The sequence below is a fragment of the Phasianus colchicus genome, chromosome Z (genome assembly GCF_987193195.1).
Source record: "Phasianus colchicus chromosome Z, bPhaCol1.hap1.1, whole genome shotgun sequence".
Taxonomy (NCBI): domain Eukaryota; kingdom Metazoa; phylum Chordata; class Aves; order Galliformes; family Phasianidae; genus Phasianus; species Phasianus colchicus.
In genome coordinates this window covers 34293858-34317534 of record NC_143476.1, presented here as the reverse complement: position 1 = coordinate 34317534, position 23677 = coordinate 34293858, and the positions used below count along the sequence as shown (strand labels likewise).

The 23677-nt window shown below is 41.2% G+C and overlaps 2 protein-coding genes across 4 annotated transcripts; both read right to left on the bottom strand.

Moving 5' to 3' along the window:
• Positions 1 to 1642: 1642 nt before the first annotated feature.
• On the bottom strand, positions 1643 to 3562 carry LOC149912821 (uncharacterized). 2 transcript variants are annotated; one of them, XM_090132085.1, is made up of 4 exons: positions 3506 to 3562; positions 3004 to 3367; positions 2787 to 2913; positions 1643 to 2660 (listed from the first exon to the last, which is right to left on the bottom strand). In XM_090132085.1, exons 1-4 carry the CDS (start codon positions 3550 to 3552, stop codon positions 2614 to 2616), a joined length of 585 nt encoding a protein of 194 aa, XP_089988211.1. In that variant the 5' UTR covers positions 3553 to 3562; the 3' UTR covers positions 1643 to 2613. The 2 variants fall into 2 exon arrangements, with proteins under 2 accessions (XP_089988211.1, XP_089988210.1); XM_090132084.1 differs by having other exon boundaries at positions 2787 to 3367.
• A 5708-nt stretch (positions 3563 to 9270) lies between these two features.
• RAD17 (RAD17 checkpoint clamp loader component) lies at positions 9271 to 23673 on the bottom strand. Of its 2 annotated transcripts, XM_031603375.2 has the most exons (16): positions 23526 to 23670; positions 22894 to 23169; positions 22066 to 22149; positions 21266 to 21422; positions 20689 to 20825; positions 19637 to 19689; positions 19417 to 19542; positions 19266 to 19335; positions 18530 to 18641; positions 15891 to 16088; positions 14662 to 14747; positions 13491 to 13637; positions 12922 to 13068; positions 12076 to 12196; positions 11198 to 11255; positions 9271 to 10335 (listed from the first exon to the last, which is right to left on the bottom strand). In XM_031603375.2, exons 1-16 carry the CDS (start codon positions 23565 to 23567, stop codon positions 10083 to 10085), a joined length of 2067 nt encoding a protein of 688 aa, XP_031459235.2. In that variant the 5' UTR covers positions 23568 to 23670; the 3' UTR covers positions 9271 to 10082. The 2 variants fall into 2 exon arrangements, with proteins under 2 accessions (XP_031459235.2, XP_089988626.1); XM_090132500.1 differs by lacking the exon at positions 11198 to 11255 and having other exon boundaries at positions 10218 to 10335; positions 23526 to 23673.
• Positions 23674 to 23677: the final 4 nt, after the last annotated feature.

The following is a 23677-nucleotide window of genomic DNA, read 5'->3' as shown; positions in this document are numbered from 1 at the left end:
CTTATGAAAGACTTCTTCAGAAACATGCAGATTTTCAATGAGAACAGGCTACTTCTGAGCTGCATCTTATTTACTAAGACTGCAATAAAGTCTCTCGTGATATCTAGCTGAGAAAGTTGATTTAGTAGGTTGTGAGGTTTGCTGATTAGTTAACTAAGCTAAATTGCTTATTGTCTTAATACAGACAACAGGCAGTAATTTGGGATCTAAAAGTTGAATTTGGATCCAAACCTACAAATTATCTCAGCTGAACTTGACAGCCTCTGCTAGTTATTTACAAAAATAGAGATGACTACCCGAAAGGAAGATTGCAGGTGACATACATTAAGAACTGTAACTCACTTATCTGCTAGAGTAAGAAAGACAGATAAGTACTGTTGTATCAGTACAATTCACTGAAATACTCAAGTTCTGGAAATGCCTCTGCTTTCAAGGTGTCCAAAGCACACTTTGAAAGTGGACAGATTTTCAGTATTTTTAAATATTTAATGTCTAGTATGAGGCATTTCACATTTTCAAGTTATAATTCTGTTTGTAGAGTTGTACAAACATTTTTAAAAATGTTATCTAAAGTATATAAATATCTAAATCCTACTATAATGAGGCACAGGCCTTAACTTCAGTACATTTCAAGTCATCCATAAAGATACTCTGTTACTAAAACTATCATGCCTAGCACTAATTGTAGTGTTATCACAGAATCTCTTTGGGACCGCAGCTGCAGAGGAGGATGAAGATGCTCAGGGCTTTATCCAGCCAGGACTTGAAATCCTCCAAGGCTTGAGACAGCACAACCTCTCGGATTGTTATCCTGGAATTGCAGATGCCTGACCAAGTCATAGATACATAGCAGCTCAGAACCATGCCTAATACAGACAGAAGGCCCCCTGTGCAGAACTCCATGTACTAGAACTAAAAAGATAAAAATCACTTTTATTGTTCCAAAGGTCTTGGGTCTCATCAGCATTACTTGTATTCACAGCAGTGAGTACTGCTTGAAGCTGGCCTTAAAATGAGAGCAACAAGCACTGATAAGTGGGCTGGAATCGTGAGAAACTAAAAGCAAACTACAAATGCCTCATCCCCAGTCCAAATTCTCCTACCCCCTCCCTCCAAGCAGCATAGGGGAATAGGGGAATGAGGAGGGAGGGTTGTGGTCAGTTCATAAGGCCTCATCTCTGCCACCCACGGTCACTCGCTGCCCCCGCGCCACGTGGTTCCCTCCTACGGACGCCGTCGTTCCTGACCGGATCCCGCGTGGACTTCCCACAGGCTGCAGCTCCCCAAGCACTGCCCCAGCGCGGCTCCATACGCGGGGCCCCCCCTTCGGGCCCCGCTGCAGCGCGGTCCCCAGGGGCGGCAGCTCGCCCGGCCCTCCCGCCGCACCGCGGGCGGCTCTCCCCGGGCCGCGGCTCCGGCCCGGCGGTATCCGCATGCCGTGCCTCCCCCGGGCCGCATCCGCTGCGGCACCGGGAGCTGCTCCGTGGCCGCACGGGGAGATCTGCTCCGCGCGCTGCCCGCGGGCTGCAGGGAACTGTCTCATCCCGCTCAGTAGGTTTCAAGGGAGGTGAATCCTGAGTCGCGCCTCCCCGAGTCAGCAAGGGGTTGCTACCGTAATGGAGCCATCCAAGACCGAGAGGAATAATATACATCACTTTATTGAGAGTTTTCTCAACGACTGCTTGGAGGTAAAATTGGCTAACTGGCTGATTACGAGTAGTGCGTGTTACAGGCAAGACAATTTTAGGCAATGGCTGTTACAGAGAATGAAAGAATGAAAGAAGAGAGAGAAGATGGAGAGACAGCCAGACAGATGTATAAACACAGCAAAGCAAAGCCTTTCACTACTCCTCAATCCAGCAGTATCTTGTTGTCAGCTGTTGATCTTCAGTTGTGATGTGTTCTCAGTAGTGGTAGGTCGTCCAAGGTTGTGTTACTCAGTTGATGATGACTAACGAGGACAGAACAAACTCATAGTCCAAAGTGCCTGAGAGCCAGCTCCTTTGGAGTAACAGCTTCTGGCTTTGGGATTTTAGCAGGAACTCCTTTGTTCCCTCTTCCAGGCCTTGCAAATTTAAGCCTGCAGATAAGAGGAAGCAGGAAGACGCCTCTATTTTGCCTTCACGGGACACGGTGGTATCATCTCCCAGTCTCCTCTATCAAGTTCCTTTCATTTGCTCCGAGGCCAAGCGTCCAGCCAATAAACATGCCTCAGCCCTCCCTTTCGAAGGCAAGCGACTCCAAAGAAGTGCTTTCAAATGCGGAATTGTCCACCATGATGTCAACTGCCTCTTGTTGATTAGAGACAGTCCTTTCCAGTCTCAGGCAGTGGTCCACTGGTACCCGTGACTGCCAGGACGGATAAAACGTTCCCAACAACACTGGAGGCTCATCGGCAAGTGCTGTGGCCCCGGACATGACCTGCTTCCTTCAAACAGGCACATACCGCATGCACACAGTGCTGTGAGCATCATTGTGCGTGAGCTTGAGCACGGCCTCTAGTAATCCTTTCCAGAGACTGAGAGTCTCAAACGCAACAAGACACTCTTCTTGCCCACTCCATAGAGGCTGTGCTCAGTGTGCAGCACCTGCCATGGGAGTAGGCCTGGGACCTCAGTAACGTCTCCTCCATAGCGCCCATTTTCTGCCAAGGAGCCGTCCTGCAGAGAGTAGAGGAGCACATGTAGAGAGGATGCGGCATGGCCCCAAAGCATGGAGCCTGGCCCCAGGCATGAAGCCGGGTGGCTGCAGGAGGAAGATTCAGGCTCTGGGGGACAGGATCTCACCAGAGAAGAGCTTCTTCTCTCCAGCTAGCATCTCCCTTGCACTGGTTGCCAGGGGTTTGCAGGTGCCATTAAGATATATGTTGCTTCCATGTCTCGTGGCGCCTGCAGAAGTCTCATGGGGAACGTCCTGGGGAATAAGGGCAGCGTGACACTCAAGACTCCCGGCCTGTCTGAACCTTCTTCCCTGTGTTGGACTCACCCCTGTCTCAGTCCTCACCTCTGGTGTGCTGGAAGCAGGTGGGGCCTTGTCCGTCCCTGCTGTTTCTCCTGTTGTCAGCGTCTCACCCATAGACGGGTCCGTGGCAGGAACCTTGACTTCAGCCTCAACCTTGGCTTCTGTCACGCCCACGGAGCAGGCCTCCTCCCTGGGCACGGGCTCCTCTGCAGGTGTGAGGTGGACGCAAGGCTCCCCAGGGACAGGAAGCATGGTCACCAGCACAGCCCAGTGCAGAAAGAGCTCCTCAGCTCTGGGCCCAGGGAACAGCTGCAAGTACACCTTGCGGCCGCTGGGGAAGCGGAGCCGCAGGCAGTGCTGGAGGCGGCTGTACACTGTCAGCTTTACGCACTGCAGCGGCAGCAGCCTGTGGGGAAAGCCAGTCAGTAGCCAGTGAAGGTGACGGGCACCCTGAGTCAGGGAACACCCCACATCAGGGGACACTCCGCCTCCTGGGCTGCAACGCGTCCTGGGAGGGGATGCGGACTATGGGAACAAAGAATACCTGGCGAGCTCCAGCTCCTTGGCTGGGGAATCCGCAGGGACAGCCATTAAGATGACATTGGGCATCCCAATGGCAGGGCCAGTTTCGGCTACCCCCATGGTCACTACCTGTGCACGCTTAGCCACGTTCAGCACCTCTCCATGGCGGTTCACCTGCATGCATGGGGATCAGTTAGCCTTGGCCTCTTCGTGGGACACTCACCGCCCCTGAGGCCACAGCCCTACCCTCCGACCCCAGGCGCTCCACTCACCTGGAAGAAGTTGCTCTCCAAGACAAGGGTATTGCTCAGTAGGCTAAACTCGCCCTCCTGCAGAAGGCGCTGCAGGGGGCCTGCGGGCCAGGCTCCCTTAGCCCTCTGCACCTCCATCCCACACAGCTTGGTCCTACAGGAACCACCCACGCAATGCGCTTTCTCCTTGGTCTCTGGCCTAACCCTGGCCAGACAGCTCGCTGCTGTGTCCTGGGGTCGAACCGCAGCTCTGCCCCCGCACCACAGCATCCCTACTGGGGAATGACCCCGCTGCACCCTGCAGCGGTCTCTTATACCCAGTGAGGTAAGCTGTGACAGTCACTGCCTTTGTGACATCGGTGCCACGCCCAGGATGGCTCACACACTGGGCCGCCACTGTGCCAAACATGTCAGCAGTGCTGCACCAGTCCCACCCCCATTAATTGCCACTGAAGGTAATTCCACGGGTCTGCCCGGTAAAAACTTAGGAGGTGACACTCCGTGTTTTCTATCCACAACGTTTTAGGTACATCGGTGCAAGAGGTAGCGGAGTAGGCTTCCTAGAGCTGGTTGATGCTCCACGCCTGCCCGTGTTCAAAAGGCACCTCTATGAGCGCCTCTCATAATTTCATTTAGCTTTTTGTTCGCCATCTCGTGGTCAGGCAGTTGGACTTGATCAACTTTCCAGGTCCTTCCAACTGAGCTGTGCCATTCTGGCCTACTGTAATCGAGTCTAGTCATTTCTCACTGGTCATTTCTGAGCGTGTTTGCCAGTTTGGTCTTCAGACTGGAGCCCTTTTTCCTTTCTGCAGCCCCACTGGATAGGGGACGATATGCACAGTGATACTTGGTTCTATCGGTGCCTGTATCACAGGTTCACAGAATCACAGAATCACAAAATGGCCAAGGTTAGAAGGGACCTCCAGGATCATGAATCTCCAACCCCCCTGCCAAATGCAGGGCCACCAACCTCCCCATTTAATACCAGACCATGCTGCCCAGGGCCCCATCCAATCTGGCCGTGAACGCCCCTAGGGACGGGCAACTCTTCCAAGAGTTGACTCCCCTTCGATACTAAAAGGCTGCAGTGGGGTCACCCCGCAGCCTTCCTTTCTCCAGGCTGAACAAGCCCAGCTCCCTCAGCCTGTCTTCACAGGGGAGGTGCTCCAGTCCCCTGATCATCTTTGTGGCTCTCCTCCGAACCCTGTCCAACAGCTCCTTGTCTTTCTTGTACTGGGGGCTCCGGATCTGGACACAGTACTCCTCTGGCAGCAGATTCTGCTAGTGACTAGAGAGCACTTAAGCCTGAAGTCCCGATACTTGAGTGGTAGCTAGGACTCCTCCGATATGACAGGAGGAGGGAAAGGGATACCTACAAAATCCTCTTTAGTCTCTTCCTCCTTCCAAGTGGTTCTTTGGCTAAGCAAATCACAGCAGGGAGTGCTGAAGTTATTTTGCTTGATCTGTCAGTTTCTCCTGAGAGCGTTTCAAACTTCTGGTTTGAGATTCTCTTCTTTCTGGAATGAAGTGATTTCCTTTGCTCCTATGTTCTCCAAGTGATGCTGCATGTGTGGATTTAGCCACATTGTATTTTAGCTTTTTCTTTACACACTGCTCTGAAATCGTATCTCTAAGGTTTTGACAGCTGGGTTTGAGTTTATCAATAGGAAGTCTCGTAACTCTTTGGCGCATGTGTAAAGCAGCCCTTGTGGTTGTGCCTGTGGAATTCAGTGCAGTAGATGAGTAACATGACTTGCAAAACCAGGCCTTCAGCATAGCTTTGCATTTTTGCCATGCACCTAAAGGGAAGAGAATGCTGATTAATGAAATATGAAAAAAATTCCCAGCCCTGAGCTAGTACAGTCTCTTGGAGCAGAGAATTAACCTGTGTTTTTTCAAAGTCAGCTTTGTCTCTCTGGCCCTGCCAGAAGGCCTGCTCACAGCTCAATTCTCTGGTGGCCTGTTGGACTGTATCTGCTCATGGGACATGAGGGAGCAGCCCCCAAAAGCGTGGGCCTGGAAGCTGCAGAACAGAAATTGTCACTTCTCTTTGAGCTCTTCAGCATGCTCGATGCCTCAGGCCATCTTGAATATGGCTTGTCTTTCACATCAGTGTCACCAATGGTGAAATGCACCACCTATCACTTCACTGTGCTCATATCCACTATTTTATCTCCAGAAATGTTCAGCAAGCACTAATGAACATCAATGGGTGCTGTTTTTACTACGTGAAGGAGTTCAGTTCTTTGCTTCATACGCGCTTTTGTGTCAGACTGCCTCTCCACTGTCATCTGTCGCAAAGCAACAAAATGTCATGGAATGTTGATGTCAATTTCCTCACTGGGCTTGCTCCCCTATGTCACAGATTTGAAACCCAGACTTGGGTTTCAACAAGATCCTTGTTGGTGTGGTTGTTAGGCACATGTGAGGGGGTTTGGAGCAAAGGGAAGAAGATTAATCATGGGAAACTTGATTCAAATCCATGAATTATTCCCTTAAAATTCCTAGAAAACTCTGCCATGGAACAGTGGCATTTGCTGAAAACAAACGGTGTTCCTATGTGGACCCCAGCTTCCAGAATTTTGCAGTTCAGCTTGGTTTGGAGAGCCTTGTTGCTGTGTCATCCAAAATCTAGAAGGAAAAGTCTGTAACTTCATTGTGGCTTAGAAAGCAGCATTCCTTTTTTCCTCACAATATGTACTGGGTGACTTGACAAGCAGGTGTGCTCTCTCAGAGTTCAGGTTCTACATTTGAACAGTAAAGACATGTATATGCAGTACAATGGCATGCTTATTCATTCTTTTTTAAGGTCTCATAGATATGTGCTAATGTCCCTTTGGGCATGCTCAGTGCTATCTAGAGTAGTCAAGTGTCCACCTACTTCTTCCCGTTTTTTCACCATCAGCTTCATCACTGAAACCTTTGACCCACTGCCATCCACTTTTCCCTAGTTTGGAAGATTTCCATTGCTTATTAGACCATAGTGAGCCACTTTTTAAAATAATGCACGTGGAACCTGAGGAAAATATCCTTGCACATTTTGAGGCAAAAGATAAAAGTATTCTATTGTGACTTCAGTGCTTCTTGGGAGGCAAAAATTAAGAGTATTCTACTATGTCCCCAGTGCATAATCATTGAGGAAAACAGGACTGTTCACCCACTAAAGTTGGAATGGAAAGTTCTAAAACTATCACTTATGGATTCCTTTTGCTAAATTTATATATTGGTTCTTAAACTCAGGTACTTATTCCATATTTCTAAACAAACCAACCTGTAACAGTTAGACAGGCTGGACAATGCTTTCCTAAATAATTCTTCCTCAGGAGAGAAGCCTGAGAAGTCCACTGCCCCAGGTTCATCTCTTCCTGTCTGTGCAAGGGATGATTTTGGCATATGCAGCGCTGCTTTTTCTCTGGCTGTCTTGCATGCAGGTGATGTGTATATGCACTGCATATACAACTACACTTACAGGGTGTCATGGTTTTGTGATTTTTGGTTTTCGGTATTCCACATCATAACATCATGTGGGGCACTGGGAGTTTAACTGTTAATGCTCAAGTTCTGGGTACCTGCCCGGAAGAGAAGAAGAACTACATTCCCCAGGGGAATTTGCAGTCACAGAATCTCGAGATATAACTCCTGGCAAGGTCACCTGATGCTCTTCTTCACCTGCTCTTTGTTGTCGGCTCTCCTCCCGTCTCCCTGCTGCTCAACCGGACGGCGCATCTCACCTCAGCTGTGGTGAGGCCTATCCACCTTTCGGACATTCTCTCATTATATTTATTAGCTTGAATTTTAATTATATTGTATTATAGTGTGTTATCTTGCATTCCGATAATATATTTAGTAAATTAGTTTGTTTCTCCTCAGATCATTGCTGCTGTTTCTAATTATTTTGGGGTCCCCTGTTCCCTTTTTTCCGGAGGCGTGGATCTGCGGATCCCTCCGCCTCGCTAGTCACGGAACCGGGCCGAACCAGCCTGTAAACCATTGACAAGGGGGTGTATGAAGAGCCCAAGTATGAGCCGCAGTGGTTTCCCAAAGGCTGGCGTGATGTTGGAATTACTCGACCACACCTTAAAAACTGTATTTTCCTACCTATTGGAGTGCTGCTAAATTACTCCTATCAGAAAGTCCCTAAACTATTCCTGGAAAGTAATTACTGTGTTTTTAGAAAATATGTTTCTGCTCCAAGATTAGAATAATACTCTTTTGATGGCAGACCATACTTTTCTGGGATTTTTGTTTTCAATTACACTATATAATGCCTCAGAAAAACACACATTTCCAGTACTTCTAATCACTTTCACTTTAAGGACATGGGCAGCCTCTCTGGGAAGAAAAAATTTAACAACCTGAACATTATTTGCAGTAGCACATTACTAAAACAGCAGCAGCACACCAATGCACAGATGGAGGCTGTATGTTAAATATATCAACAGATTAATTCTGAATTCAGTTTACAATGAAATGATTTAAAAAAAAAAAAAAAAAAGGCACTTGCTTTCTTTGCAGTGTTTCTCTTCTTTCCATGTCCATATTTGGGGTAACATTGCTCAGGGAACCAAAAGTCATTTTTCTCCTTCCAGATGTTGGAGAGTGGGCTGTAGCTGCAACTCAGTCTTGTACCTGCTTGCAGCTAAAGAAGCTGAATGTCCCTGCAACCCTTCTAGAACTTCTATAGTTTGAGGCATTCATCCCACTCACACATTTTACACCCCATTGCAATTCCAGCATCAGAGAACAGAGCATGAAATATTATTGCAATATAAATTGTAGGAGTTTTGGTGGCACCCCCACATGAAAGAGGTTTTATGGTTGTGATTTTGAATGCCCTAGATGAGAGTAATATGTCTCTACTGCTGAAGTTTATCATTAACCAAGTGTTGAGTGTTTTAGTAAGGCCAAGACCAACAGTAATAAGCAGAAGTTGTTGTTAAAGGACTTTCTTGTTACTATTATTACTTCATGCTATTATCAGGAAAGCTCAAAAATATGAAGTAGCTCAGTTTTGCTACAAAGTGAAAATGAGTATAGCACATGTTACTGTCCTTCAGTACTAGCCTGCCTCTATGAGCTCACCAGGGTCCAGATGGCATTTTGGTGACACACACCTGCAGGAGGCCTGGATAAACTGAGTCTTCACCTAAACTAAGCAGGGACCACCCCATCCAAACCATCCCATAGAGGGAGTGTAATGAGTAGAGCTGCTGAAGATGTAAATTCCCCCTCTTTGAAATCATCACAAAGACTACACCTGATCTTTCATAGGGGACAGAGCTGGAGCATTCAAAATTGGCAGCAATTTAGAAATTTATGTTCAATTAGTGTTTTTTTTTTTTTTTTTTTTTTTTTAACTTTGTATGCTAGCAATACAGAATGCAAACATACCACATATTCAAAATAGGTTGTTTTGATCCTTGCTTTCTTATTTATGCAGTAACGCTAATTACAATGATGTGAGATATGATTTTTATGAAATAATCCCAGTTACAGTAAGGGATTTATGATTTCACACAGAGACCCAAACAACGAGAAGTTTTTAACAGTCTATTCTGATAAAGACAAAACACTTTGAGTGTCAGTAGTCAAACATGAGATTATTCTTTGTTCCAGCCTAACTAATTTAAAGAGGAAAACTACATGACACCACTAACTTCCTACCAAATAAAAATAGGATGAGGACTTCTGCTTAACTGTTGTATTTTCACCTCAATAAATTATCAAAAAATTTCAAAAACGAATCCAAAATAAACTGTTGTACAGTATATGTTCTATTTATAAACACATTAAAATATCTCTAGCAGATTACAGAACAGCACTCATACAGTAGTTTTATTTACATCATCAATTCAAGATATCAAAGTTTTTACATATCCCCTTAAATCTCCTCTTTCAGAAGGTTCAAGCTTCCAAACAGCAATTTTTCTGTAGATACACACTTCAGAAAAATCTTCAAATGCTGATAACTTACCAAATGTGTAAATAGGAGCACACTGTACAACTCCAAAGTAAATTAAGATGTGTAAAAAAATAATAATAACTTAAGAATGGCACTGATTAGCTACAGTCTCAAACTATTTAAATTTATCATTTATTGTTCTATCTTTGTCTCAGTATACTTTTATGGCTCCGGACAGGCAGCCTGTGATTTAGTATTCTGATCAGGTCTGATCCTGCAAAGCTATGAGGAAGATAAAGAAAAGTGTCTTGATACTGACACTGTATATTTAGACTGGGCCTCCCAGCCCACCTAAACTCTGCTCAGCAGACCATACTCATTTTAGCAAAGGCCTCTGGTGCATAATAATGTATCAGCTAAGTCAGTAGCTGATACTTTGGCTGGACTTAGTCACTGTCATATTCTTCTATATTTAATTCATCTTCGTCCATAGCTACTTGAGCAGCAACAGGCTGAGGCTGACTGCAAGGTAGATCACTTCCACTGCGCTGGCTGGATGAAAGGGGCAATCCATCCCAATCGTTCTCATTTGTTCTATTTTCCTCCATCTGTACAGCCACCTCAGCAGGGTCCTCCTCATAACCAACAAGTAAGTCTGGAACTCCAGGATCTTTTTCAGTAAGCGTTTCAAGCTTTAACCTGTAAAATAACCATTACAAGAGTAACTCGCCATCAAACAAAACAAAACCACCCAGCCAAACCAAGCACTGCACTTCCTGCTCTCCCACACCTCATGCATAACACCCAGGCGCTCCCTTTTCACTGATGCCAAACAGCTTTCACATTTTCTGACAGTAATATCCCTATCAGTCTTAGTTATTTCAAGCTATACAAGTTTGTTTGTTTTTTAAATTTATATCCTCATCTTCATTATCATGTTTTACACTTGTGTGCACATCTTCCAAGCCCAAAACTCAACACTATGCATAAGCTGCACAAGACACTACAGAAGACAGAAATTTCTCTCAGATAAAGAAAAGCAACACAGAGCCTTACACCAGAGCTATGGCAATAGCAAAATACAAACACGTCTGTGTTCTGTTAGTCTGTAGCACCCACTGTTGCCTGATGTTTCTCTGTACGGTGGCAGTGGATTTGCTCTCTTCCTAAAGCACGTGAACTGCTGACAATGAAGTGACTGACAGCAGCCCATGGAATGCCTCTCACGACAGGGAGCAAGTGAACTTGAAACAGGCAACTTCAGAAAAGAAATGAAGAGAAATTCTTTTTACATTTCATCTTCCCTTTAGTATTTGGACTTCAATTTTTGTAGCATCTCTATATCAGTGCTCCATTAAAACTGTTCTTGCTAATTACAAACAGATTTGAACTGGAAACAATTTTAGCTTCCAAAATAAGAAATGGTCATGCTGCAAATGGAGGAAAATCACACTACAGATATACACTAATGATATTTTTTGTATGAAACAGTTCTTCCTCAGTATATGTTAAGGAAAAGAGAGCATTTTATTTCCTTAAAGAAAGTAAAAGACAAGTCTACCTCCCAAAATGTCTTTTCAATGGCAGTCTCCCAACATCTTGGATAAAAGCAATCTGAGCTGAGAACAAAGAATAGCCAGTATTATATTGAGTACATCTTAACACACATAAAATTGAACCCATTGGAAAATAAGCAGTTCATAAGTTTGCTTAAGCAGTCCTGTAAAAATCTGCAGTAATTTGGCCATCAAGATAGCTTAAATAACTGCCATAACATATTTGCACATTCCCTACACAATAAAATGGAAAAACACTCATCAGCTGTGAAATTGTTCTGTAGTTATTAATACACAGCCTACGAAATGAATTCATCTAGATGCCATGGCCTTAGATAAGAAGGCTGTTATTAGAAGCAATTATCACAGTGTAAGTGACCCAGCTGTCTGAAAAGTAATTTCTGAATTATTTATCATACAAAGAAAACATTTTGTGCATGAATTGTCTTCTCATGGATTGACTTACATTAGACAACAAAGCACTGTGAACTTTGATCTTATTTACTTCTCCTAGGAAAGGCTCCTTAGAGCCTTTCTAAGACTTAATGTTATTTGACAGGGATCAGCAAGCAAGGAAGATATAGCTAGAATAGTCTTCTGCATTTCCAAAAGGCTTTTCACTAGGTCCCCTAATTAAAGGGCTCTAAAAGAAGCCTTAAGACTAAAGTAACTACTTTTTTGTTGTTGTTTTTGCTTTCCTCCACTGCGTTACCCAGTACACTATGAAAAAAGGGAGGTGAAGAGTGAGACTGACAAGTTTCCTGACTTCACCAAGTTAAATAGCCTGGCAGTGCTGAAATTTTTCAATATGCTTTAATACCTGGGAAAAAAACAAACAAGCAAAAAAAAACCACTCTAAAAACAAGAGTTACACTGATCTTACCTTCGTTTCTCATTGGATTTGCTAACTTTGCAAGGTAAGGCAGTAGCTCTGTCTGAAGACACTCTGGTGATAAACAGAAGCTTGAAAAGAGAGATTTTGCAGCAGCACAGTTTTCTTGATACTGTAAGAATTGGGGGAAAAAAAAGAAAAAATAAACACCACAATACAAACCCTGCTAAACCAGAACTGACATATATGTTCAGTATGATAAAGAGCAGCAGGATGACTTCCTGGTCTTCTGGATAACTGTGCACAGGCTTGTGAAGAATTAATCCAGAAAAGACAGAAACAGTTAAGTTCAGATATATAGATTACAAAACAATTGTACACGTCTTCACTTTTGTCTTTCACCAGACATTAAAGATTTCTGCAAGTTTTTATCCTATATACAAGGCAGACACAGCAGGGCAGGTATGCATTCAAATGCAAAAAAAAAAAAAAAAAAAAAATGCCAAGAGCTCACACATCTCACAAACTACTTCTAAAAAAACCACAAAGTACAACAGTAGTAATTTTTGCAGACAATTTTAAAACAGTTTAAACTGCTCAAGTTACACTTATTTTTAGAAATATCTTAGATTATTTAAACACTAACCACGTAATTCAGGATTAAAACTATCCCAGAAGTATGCCAATTTGAAGAAAGAGAACACTATCAGGGACTCCATTTTATTTTTCCTTTAAAGGAATAAACAATTCAAATGGACCTCCTCATACAAATGTCTTTTAGAAGTAGCTTATGTCAAAACATCATATTTGTCAATTTTAGGTCTGTATGCAAACCTCATATATACTGCTAAAATCACTAAGAGATGTAATAACTTTCTCAAAACAACAAGCATTTACCTTGCTACTGATGAAGAACCACTGAGGTTTATGTAAGGGCCGGAACCCCATCCCTCCTTGGCAGTGGGCAAAGGCTCTGGATGTATTTGAATGTATCACACCTCGAGTAGACACAGATGTACTGTATTCTTCCATCACAAGCCGTGACTAAGGAAAAAAAATGGGTATTAGATAAACTTGAGGTCTGTGTATAGCACATCTCATTTGAACCAGAACCAACCTGTACCTGCATTGACATACAACATGCCCCATATGTATTTGGGTTAGTGCAGAATCTCTAGTCAAAGCCAAACAGAACACCAGCTCAAGTTCTTCAGGGAAAAAACACACAGCCTCTAGCACATTTTAACACACTTTTATTCTACTCAAAAACACTTCGTAGAATACATTACATTATTTTGTAAAGCATTTTTAATACCATATTATGGCATGTATATGTACACATATATACACATACACACCGTAGCATATATAACATACAGTAATCAACTACAACAAAATGCTGTCAAGTTGCACAAAAAATGTGTAAGAAAACATATATAACGTTTATAATGTAAAATGACACTTACATTCCAATTAGCACAAAGGACATCAGCAGTACTCAGGTACTCACTGGCTCTCACAACGTCATCTATATCAGTAAAAAATTCTACATAGTTCTGGTGAAGGTATAAATTAAACACGGTTCCAGACATATGTGATTTTTCCACAATATCCTATGGGGGACAAAAAACACATCCAGATTTTACACAGTATGAAAGGAAACGCATCCTATAAAACTATGACACATTTTGATGGTTAGGGAACTGGCACACATGACCCAAACAGGGAAAGGATGCCATACGTTGGGACCCTGACAGGCTTGAGAGATGGGCCCATGGAAACCTCATCAAGTTCAACAAGGCCAAGTGCAAGGTCCAATATCTGGGTTGGGGCAAAGAGTACAGGCTGGGAGATGGTGGACTGGGAGTGGAGCAGCCCTGCAGAGAAGGGATTTGGAGTACCAATGAATGGACATGACCCAGAAGCATGTGTCTGCAGCCCAAAAGGCCAACTGCACCCCGAATTGTATCAACAAAGGAACGGCCAGCAGAGGGAGGTGATTTCCCCTCTATATTCTGCCCTCATGAGGCCTCATCTAGAGTACTGCATTCAGCTCTGGGGCCCCCAGCTGAAGAAGAAGAAAGACCTGTTGGAGCAGGTCCAGGAGAGCCATGAAGATGATCCCAGGAAGATCTCAGGTTGGAAGGACCTTTAGGCAGGGTATTGGTGTGTTGGCAGTGTATTGGAACTAGATAGTCATCAAAGTCCCACACCATTCATATAGAAAAGGAAGGCTTGTTTGTTCCTAAAGAAGGATAAGAGGGGCTGGAAGCTGTTTTCAACCCTGTAAGGGGTGATAACAGAAAGGTGAACTCAAAACTCCACTCAATCATGCACAGCAAAAGGATGACAGGCAGCGGGCACAGTCTATAGCAAGAAGACTCCTGCACACAAGCCTGAGGTTCTCTCTGACTTATTGAAGATACTCAAAACTCAACAGGACTGGGAATCCAATCAGCCTTTGAAGTTAGCATCCAGAAGTCCCTTCCAGAATAACTATTCTTTAACTTAGATAGACTGAGTATATGTATATTAAGATTAATGAAAAAGCCACTGTGCTTGAGAATATGTATCAATCACTCAGGTTTGTTTGTTTCTTTTTTTTTTTTTGGCTCCAAATCAAAATTGAAGATGTACCTCAGGATGAATAAGCAACATGTCTCGACGGTGTTCTAGTAAGTGAGAAGGCAGCTGAGGAAATTCAGATTCTGACAGCGGTTCTCCTAAAAGGAATTGTATAACCCATAGTCTTTTAGTACCAGAAATGGTTACATTAATGCATATTACTAAAAAGCTAGGGTAAAGGAGAAGAAAAAAAAAAGACATTTCAGATATTACATTCAAAAATTAGAGCACAATAAGATGGGAACAAGAACAAAAGCATGCAACTCCATGAACAGAAGCCTTCACATAGACCGTGAACTTGATTAACTAACTTGACTTTACCAACAAGTAGATTGCACTGTTTTCAGTTTGTATAAAAGTGTTTACGTCCACATCAATATAGTCAACAGTATGTAACTGGTTATACTATCCTTTATAAAAGAAAATCCACTTGAAGATTTTCATACTCCTCCATCTTGTCGTTTCTTAATTGGTTTCTTAATTTAATTCTGTCAATTATTAGGCAAAGGTGGAAAATTGCATTATGAATTCTGATTTAGATCACTACGGATAGTAATACAGCATCAAATTCTTATGACTGATATTTTTCAAATGTTAAAAAAAAAAAAGACAGTAACCACAGTAACCATACACGCAGACTAGAGAGGAATACATTTACAGAGCTGCGTGTATAAAAAGCAGTGAAGAGAAAAGTATTTTGGAAAAGTGGAAAGGGAGACAGGATACTAAAAGGATAAGTCAAAGAGCCTTTCAGCTCAGAAAGGCACACAGGTCTCAAAGGAACAAAGGGCTTGAAATAAGAAGTACGGAGGAAGAGACATCAAGAGGAATCAAACCCAAATAGGAAAGGCAGCAACTAAAAGGCTGCAGGGCTGTTTTGTAACTCTAAGAAAACAGATGAGAACAGAACATAACCACACAACAATGTACTCTGCACAAAAGAAAGTTCTGGGATGGCTATCTATCTTTGTGTACTTGACAGCACGTGAACCTAAAGCAACTAGAGTTATGCATTTTATTACATATGTGTAGTAATTCTCTGATGAAGCATGCATTATTTCTCTTCTGGATACAGACAGCTGCAATCTCAGCTACCAAAAACATTTATTGCTGTTTAATATTGTTACCAATGACAAAACGTGTTCATTAGAAATCACCTACCCTTATTTAAGGGAAGGCTATCTATTAATAGCTGATATGTTTTGCTCATTATTGAAGACAGAACAAGTAACTTTTCTTACTTTTGCAGTAAATTATTTTCCCTAGGGCATGAAAAAGAAAGATGGAAGCATCTTTGCCACCAATAGCTTGTATTGCCTGATCTTCTAAAATATCGGATTTAGTCTTCTTCTTCAAGTTAAACATTGCTGCTGGTCTTTCACTTTTTAGCATGGAACTCTTTTTCTTCCTTGACCAGAAGTCTTTCTCCAATGAGCAGTCTACCAATAAAAGCACAACACAGAATAAAGTAACAGGAGTAAAATAAATAAATAAAATCCACAATACAGAAAGTTTTATAAATGCAGTCACCATGAGAAAGTTCATTTATTAAGAAGGCAACCCCATTGCCTACACTAGCATGTTTCATTCCACTCTGCCCTGTAAGCCATAGCTAAGGTGCCATTCTAAAAGAGAAGCTGGCATTCTTGCTTACTTACTCTAGCTCTGTATGCTAGAGGAATTTCTCTTTTATAAATAGCAATTTATAAGTTAGCAATTTCTCCTTTATAAATAAAGTACAAGTAAGGCAGATACAAATATATGTAGATAATATTCCCATTACATTTCCTACAATTATCTAATCCAGAAATTGATTTAGCAGCAGTCAAATGCTCTCCAAACTAGAGGAAATTATCCTTTAATTAGTAAGTTTTTCCTTCTCTGATGATTACCATGGATCCCTTTTACCCATTAATATCACCAAATTGAATACATCATTTATGTACCTAACACACACACACACCCCAAGAAATTACGTACTTGTAAAACAAATCCTGCCATCTTTCTGATGGCATTCAGGAAATGAAAATGGAGGTGAGGTCTCTCCAAAACATCACTGACTGCCTATCTATTATCTAACTGAAAGACACCTGAACAACTAAACAAAATTGTTAATTCAACATGAAGTAAGATCTTTTCATCAGCATCTAAAGAAAAAAAATGTGAAAAAAGAATGTATGTATGCCTTTGTTTTCTTCCAAGTTCTCTTTGTAACTCTCATGTTTTTATACTTCCAAAGTGAGTTTACTTTAAATTAACATAGAAAATCTAAACTGTCTTAAAAACAAGCAGTTTTTGTATGTATATCATCCACCAGTAAGCAAGAACAAACTCCCCTCAGGTATTCCTAACCTACTTTTTATGTATTTAGTGGCACTACCATCACCAAAATCTTTTTATTAGAGGAATTTTGTACTCTTTAAGTCTAAAACCTAAACTACATTGACTTGGAATGTAAGGCTGTATGTTGTTTCACGTTGCTGAAAGATGAAACGTAAAGGAGACGAACAGAAACAAATTTGCTACCAGCTTAAAGACATACCACTAAAGTTAAATTCATTTCCTTATTTCTAGGTTGAATGTAAATGCTGGCACCCTCTAAAAGTTCCTAGAATGAATTACTGAATTACACATGCTAGTGAACAGATTGGAAAAAAAAAAAAAAAAAAAGATTATGTATCTTCCATACATTTTTTTCTTTACACATTCTGATTTCCAGCACTTACAAAAGACAGGGCAATAAGTCTTTTCTTTCTACACGGGAATATCTGAAATAATCCCAATTTTCCTAATTTAAGTTCGATTTGAACACAGTCTAGTCCTGCGTTTTGAAGGCTCCTAATATACTGAACTTCACAAAAAAGCTATCTTATGCAGTCAATAACTTCAGAATAGATTATGCTACCTCACAGCTTTTCAACTTACTAACAATCACTTCAGAAATTACACACAAAAATTCAGTGGGCTATTTCAGAAACGCTACATAAGTAGAGCTAAGTACAGAGAACCAAGCAGAAAAACTATCACTTTCAAATTGAGGCTGCATCATAAAAGCTTTCATCAGTGAACACATACTAATACCAAAGACATCATGAGGAAGAAAGATGACTACATTATGTTATATCAGCAGACACACAGCCAATACATGAGGGCTGATTCAAAAGTAACATCTCCTACTTTATGATGCTGGCCCACAACAGAGGTGGATGTTGGTTGGATGGCAGTAAAGGTGAAACCTTCCCACCAGTATTTCATGACATGTTGCTGTGCAACAGACGGCAGCAGAGGGGCAGTCTGACAGAATGGTGCCTGACAAGGAAGTGCAACTGAAGCAAAGGTGTGTCACTGAATTCCTCCATGTAGAAAACATGGCACCCACTGATACTCCTCAATGCTCACTGAATGCCTCTGAGACCAAAAAGTGAGTGAGAGCACAATGAGGTGGTCAGTGGTGCATTTCAGCAGCAATGTGGCTCACCTACACTAGCGCAGGTTGTTACAAGTGCACAAAAGATGTATAGTTAATGGGGGTGACCACGTTGAAGAAGAATGTTTTGTACCTGACAACTTGCTCTATCAAATAATATACTGTGCTCTTTGTACCTGTCATAGCTTCCATGGAAATAAACAAAAGGCACTACTTTTGGAACAACCTAAGTATATTATTAATAATCATTGAGATTATATGTAAACAGCAGAATTACCAACAAATCTACCTATAACAAACAACAACAACAAAACCTGCTCCTTTTTATCACAGCAAGATATTAAGAAGTTTTTCACACAGCCCACGTAACAGAGCTTCAGCAGTCAACAGTTTTTCTTCACTGTAGAAGTGGTCAAAATGTCACTCACTTTCACCAAAATTACAGGTATTTACCTTTCATGGAAAAAAACTGGAGGCTGTTTATTGCGCTTCTTATATCACCTGAACAGCCTCTGCAAAGCAACTCCAGCGAAGTTCTATCAGGAGCATAGTTCTTCTCTCTGTTCTACAGGGAAAAGCAACATTCAAAATAATTATGTGGGAAAAAGCATATTTGAGTATTACTTTTACTATAGGTACTCATCCCTGATATAGACCATGAACAGACTATATTACAACTAAGTATATGTTCAGGCCAGGTAAGATGTCCAGCTGAATAAATCACCATATTTGAAATTTCAAGACTAGAAACAACACACAAATTTATTTTGTAACTGTCACTCAGTATTAGACTAGATTGTTTTAGAATCTAAAAGCTTGAGAGTACATGACTTGGGTTAATGACCTCTTCAGGTCTTAATGAATACCATAAAAAAATGACTTCTATTATTTGTTTTATACATATGGTTTCTGTAAAAGGCAGAATTCTCAGAGGCAACTTTAGACAAAAGTTCAAGGGGAACTCATCTTAAAAACAAGATGGCTTTCCCTTTTCTTCCTTGTATTTTGCTGTAGCCTTTCCCGCCCTCCCATCCTCCCCCCACTTCCTGGGGGCAAAAGCCTGTTATTTGATCAAAGATCAAGCAAATAGCAAAAACAAGTAGGAGTAACAAATTTCAGATAAAGATATAAAAGCCAGAAATCTTTCTGTTCCAGTACTGTGCAGAAGTTCACAGTTTTGACAACTTACCATGTTAGCTTCTGCTGTAGCTATTCGATTAAGAACTTTCATCATGTTTGTTGGTGCAACAGGCTTGAAACTGTTAAATTCCATTAAAAATGAATTAATTTCTGAATTCTCATTTATTTTAATAAATTTTTAATGAGACAGAAGATCTTACCTAATAATTGATATACACAACTCCTCTAGAATTTCTTTGGGGAATAGCAACCTCTGGTTGCTGTCTCCACTGAAGTTATCTGATATTATAAATATAAGAGGACATCTACTTGTACGTACAAATCTCCTAAAGTGAAAAATAAAAACATGTAAGAGGATTCAAATTCGATTCTAGTGCAAAGTGGCTAAGGCTAACCATTAAAAACTTATTTATAACTAACCTGAGAATTTCATGTAGACTGCTAGGGTCTCGATAGAATTGGTTTGGCATGTCCTATTCAAAACAAATTAACTGCTGTCATTACATTCAGGTGTAAATATTCTCTCCCGCAGACTGACTTAAGGCATGCTACATTGCTACATGGTTTTTGTTGCTAGTTAGCTTGGCTTCAACTGTAGCTGAAGCTGAAGACAACGGAGATAGGGAGGGTGAGGGGGGGTGAGCAAAGCATAACTTTATTTTTTTAAGGAAAAACAATTATCTAGGAGAAGCATTTTCTTTCTAATCTTGTTTCCTAAGGAACAGCCTTGGGTGACAACACTGCCTGCTAGAAAATTCTATTCAAAACACACAGATATACACAAAGTAGCAGCTAGACTGAAGAAGGCAAAACATACTATATCAGATATAAGAGGAGGTAGACAAGGAAGTGACTTTATGAACAGAGGTCATAGGAAACTACGTTTCCCAAGTTATATGGTAGACAACATTGCTCAGATAGAACTTCTCTCACTTCTATTCTTTTTCTTGAAAGTTCACAGGCTACTTTATTAATTTATGAAATCTTTCTGTCAGAAAACAATGAGAAATTCAGGAAGGATGTAGTAGAGCGATATATTCCTGAGTTTGTGAAAATAAAGCCTTTTCCTGGATCTCCCGTTATGGCTTATGAGAAAGGTAAATTTCAAATGCCTTATGATTTTATTAATTCCCATGCACTTCTATACTCTCCTGCATCCTCAGCTAACATGTAATTTTTACATATGCCTTTCTATACACAGAAATATTTCTATGAAGTGAAATACAGCATGATTTTCTCAGTATTGTTCCAGTCACTTTTTAAGTATCTATTACTTATTTCTGTATATGAATTAATGTGCAGATTCTGCCCAGCAATTATATCATACAGTTTAAGCACAGGTAAAACTTGGTTTCAGCCAGCTGTCGAGGCTGAAAAGTAATAAAGAAACTCGTGGGCAATAAAGCGCCAACATCAATCCTTCAGCAGCAGCTAGTTAGCATGTCAAGATTATTATGAAAGTTTTCACTTACTTCAATAAGAATAAGCTTTTTATCATTTTCTGAGGACTCCCCAAGCATCTGAAGTTTGTTATACTTATTTGCTCTTAATAGAAAATCCTGAAAAAGAGCTGCTTGGGCCTGACTTGGAAACGCATGAGAATTTGAGTCTGAAAAAGAAAACTAATTAAAAATTTGTATTCGATGTTACAGCAAGTAGAATACAAATACCCACAGGTACTAATACCCACCCATGCTACTTTCAGATAACAGCCATTGAACACCAACAGCAAAGTCTTTTGGCAAATATATTTCAAATAAAAGATAGTTTTTAAAGGGAAGAATTCAATGGAAAACTCAGACAAAGATATATTCTTATTTAATTAGTTTAGATGGTATCCAAAACATTACACCGCTCTCTGTATGAACTGCAAACTGTTTTGGAGTAAACGCTGTCAAAAGTAAATCCCTTCTCAGACTATTACTGAACTCCGAGGAGGTGGCTTATATAGACATCAATATGACTTTGTAGTCTGTATTTTTTTTATTCTTTTATCTCTGTCACATACAAAACAAATCACAAAATTATCCAAGAAAATAAAATACTTACTGTGGCCAGATATATTTCTTAAGTCTTCTTTTGTGAAGTCTAAAGATATTGGATTGGTCCATTCTTGCACTTGAACACCAAGATCTTTTGCTAATATTTGTATAGTTGCTGTCTTTCCACAGCCAGCAGGACCAGTTAACAGCAAAACACAGCCACCCTGACAGAGAAGATAATCCCAAACATTATGAATAACGATTAAACATTGACTGATGATGAATACTGTTTGAGTTATCTTTTGTACAGTAATGATTCTCTTTTACAAACAAAAAGAGGTAAATAGTTTGAGTTTTTAATTACCTATTCACTACTCAGAAAGAGCTAGAACAGAAATCTGCAAGGCTTGCACCCAGCATCTGCTTGGCTAACTACATATTATACGGGGTACCAACATAATATAAGCGGAACAGAAGAATCAGGTTGAAAGAATACTAGCCAGTAAATGATGCATCTGTATAAGAATGCCTCTTAACAATCCAGAAATTAAAAGCATCCTATTACATCAAGTCACTGTGACTAGAAGTTTGCCACATTATTTAAAATCATACTGCTAGAGACAAAAGTTATAAAAACACACCAAGCTGAAGGTATGAATTGACTGGATGCCAGAAAATAATGCTGCTGAGCAAAAACAGAATCTGTAGCTACTTCGCTTAGAGTAGGGCTTGTGGGTTGGCTTGTGGTTTGTTTGCTTTTTTGTTTGGGTTTTGTTTTTGTGGGGGTTTTTTTGAAATTAAAGTAGAATTTAATTCAAGTTGTTTAGACAATTTTATACCTCTACCTGCTAATTTCAGCAAAATTACCTGCTTTGGCTGTCTCTGAAATATATGCATTTTTAACCACGTTTCAACTTCTTCAATTTTCTTCTTTTGCACAGCAAGGTCATTCTAAAACAAAATGAAAAACGTATGAAATGAATTTAAAAGTATGCATTACGGTTTCTAAAACTTTAATGATGAAATTCAAGAACAGAAAACAGGCTGACTAAAATAACAGCTGTGTATGTGTATGTTTCAGTTACATACACTATGTTTTAGAAGTAAATTAAGGACAATCATTAGAGCTTATTTCCTCAAACAACCAATTTTCCATTCCTTGCAGCATGCAAATAACGAATGATTTATGATTCCTAAAGTAACAACATGATCTTCCAGCGTGATTACATAAGAATGCTTTGCAGTTATTGCTAGAACTGATCCTCGTTAGGCCCTACTGACTCTAATACTACGTGGATCTTTCTAAATTTCTAGTCTCGTGACTCAGTTCCTCACCAGAGCTGGACTACTAAAAATTTAAATACAAAATACAAGTACTGCATTAACTCAGTTCTCTCTCTTTTCTCTAGTTGTGGATTTTCCTTGAATTTCTATCTGTCAGATTTGACAACAGATTCAGAAGTTTAGGTGTTGATGGACAGGAACTGTCAGTAGCTTTATATCCTCGGGAAGCCTGCTAGGAGGCATACATCCTACAGATACATAGCACATTACAACCTTCATTACAGACAGTATATAATCAAATCAGAACTTCATTGCCCTTATAAAACAGAACATATTTAACTCCTAATCAAGAAGGATTACAAAGAAAAGCACTATATGTAACGTTACTATTAAATCTGCACTCTCTCATACCTGAGTTTCAGGTTTGTACTTATCTACCCATGGCTCGTCTTGAGACTGGTTCCAGTTTAGTCTGGACTTGTTACAAGGCAGATCTACTGAGGATAATTTTGCTCTTTTTCTTGACAGGCCTTTGTTTTTGCTGCATCCCGGCACAGCAGACAGGTCTTTCTTCCGCTGATGATTTCTCCCAGAGTTGCCTTTGTGTGACTTTTCAGGAATCACACTGGAAGAAATATCTCCACTTCCAAAGAAATCATCAAACGAACGGGCCAACCAATCCGACGCCTAGTAAAATACAAGGAATTGCTATTGTTACAGCATTACCTTCCTTCTTCACATGGATGCAATCTGAAATTCCTATCAGCACGCATTCAGAACACCCTGCAAGGGCCCTCAGTAACACCGCTTTTTTACTCCGAGCACAAACTTTGCAAGAGTTAACAAAGTAAGTCACACCTTAGATTCCACGGCAGGGCACTTTGTAGCAAACTGGAAACCAGAACAAGCTAGAACAGAAATAACGACCACCACCACAGCATACGTAAGCTGTTCCAAAACAGCCGGGTAAAAACATCGTTCCCACACGAAGGTTAAGTTCACACTGCCTCCGCTCGGTTTTAAACTGACCGCCCGAACCCTACCTCCGCCGGCGCCAGCTGCCGCCCCGCCGCACTCCCGGACATCCCGGGCCGACCCGCCGGGGCAGCGCCGCGCGACGCGGCGCCAAACCGAACCCCTTCCGCCGCGACGCGGCCTTCCCGCCGCCTCCGCTTAGCTGCCCGCGGCGTGCCTG

Excerpts from the sequence above, each read along its gene's own strand:
- RAD17 (XM_031603375.2), bottom strand. The coding sequence starts at position 23,567 with ATGTCCGGGAGTGCGGCGGGGCGGCAGCTGGCGCCGGCGGAG. Across the intron at positions 11,256-12,075 it reads AAATCCAATGAGAAACGAAG|CTCAGATTGCTTTTATCCAA; the intron begins GTAAGATCAGTG and ends CTTTGTTCTCAG. Across the intron at positions 10,336-11,197 it reads TTGAAAAGACATTTTGGGAG|GTTAAAGCTTGAAACGCTTA; the intron begins GTAGACTTGTCT and ends GTTATTTTACAG.
- LOC149912821 (XM_090132084.1), bottom strand. The coding sequence starts at position 3,552 with ATGGCTGTCCCTGCGGATTCCCCAGCCAAGGAGCTGGAGCTCGCCAG. Across the intron at positions 3,368-3,505 it reads AAGGAGCTGGAGCTCGCCAG|GCTGCTGCCGCTGCAGTGCG; the intron begins GTATTCTTTGTT and ends CTTTCCCCACAG. Across the intron at positions 2,661-2,786 it reads AGAGAAGAAGCTCTTCTCTG|GACGGCTCCTTGGCAGAAAA; the intron begins GTGAGATCCTGT and ends TACTCTCTGCAG.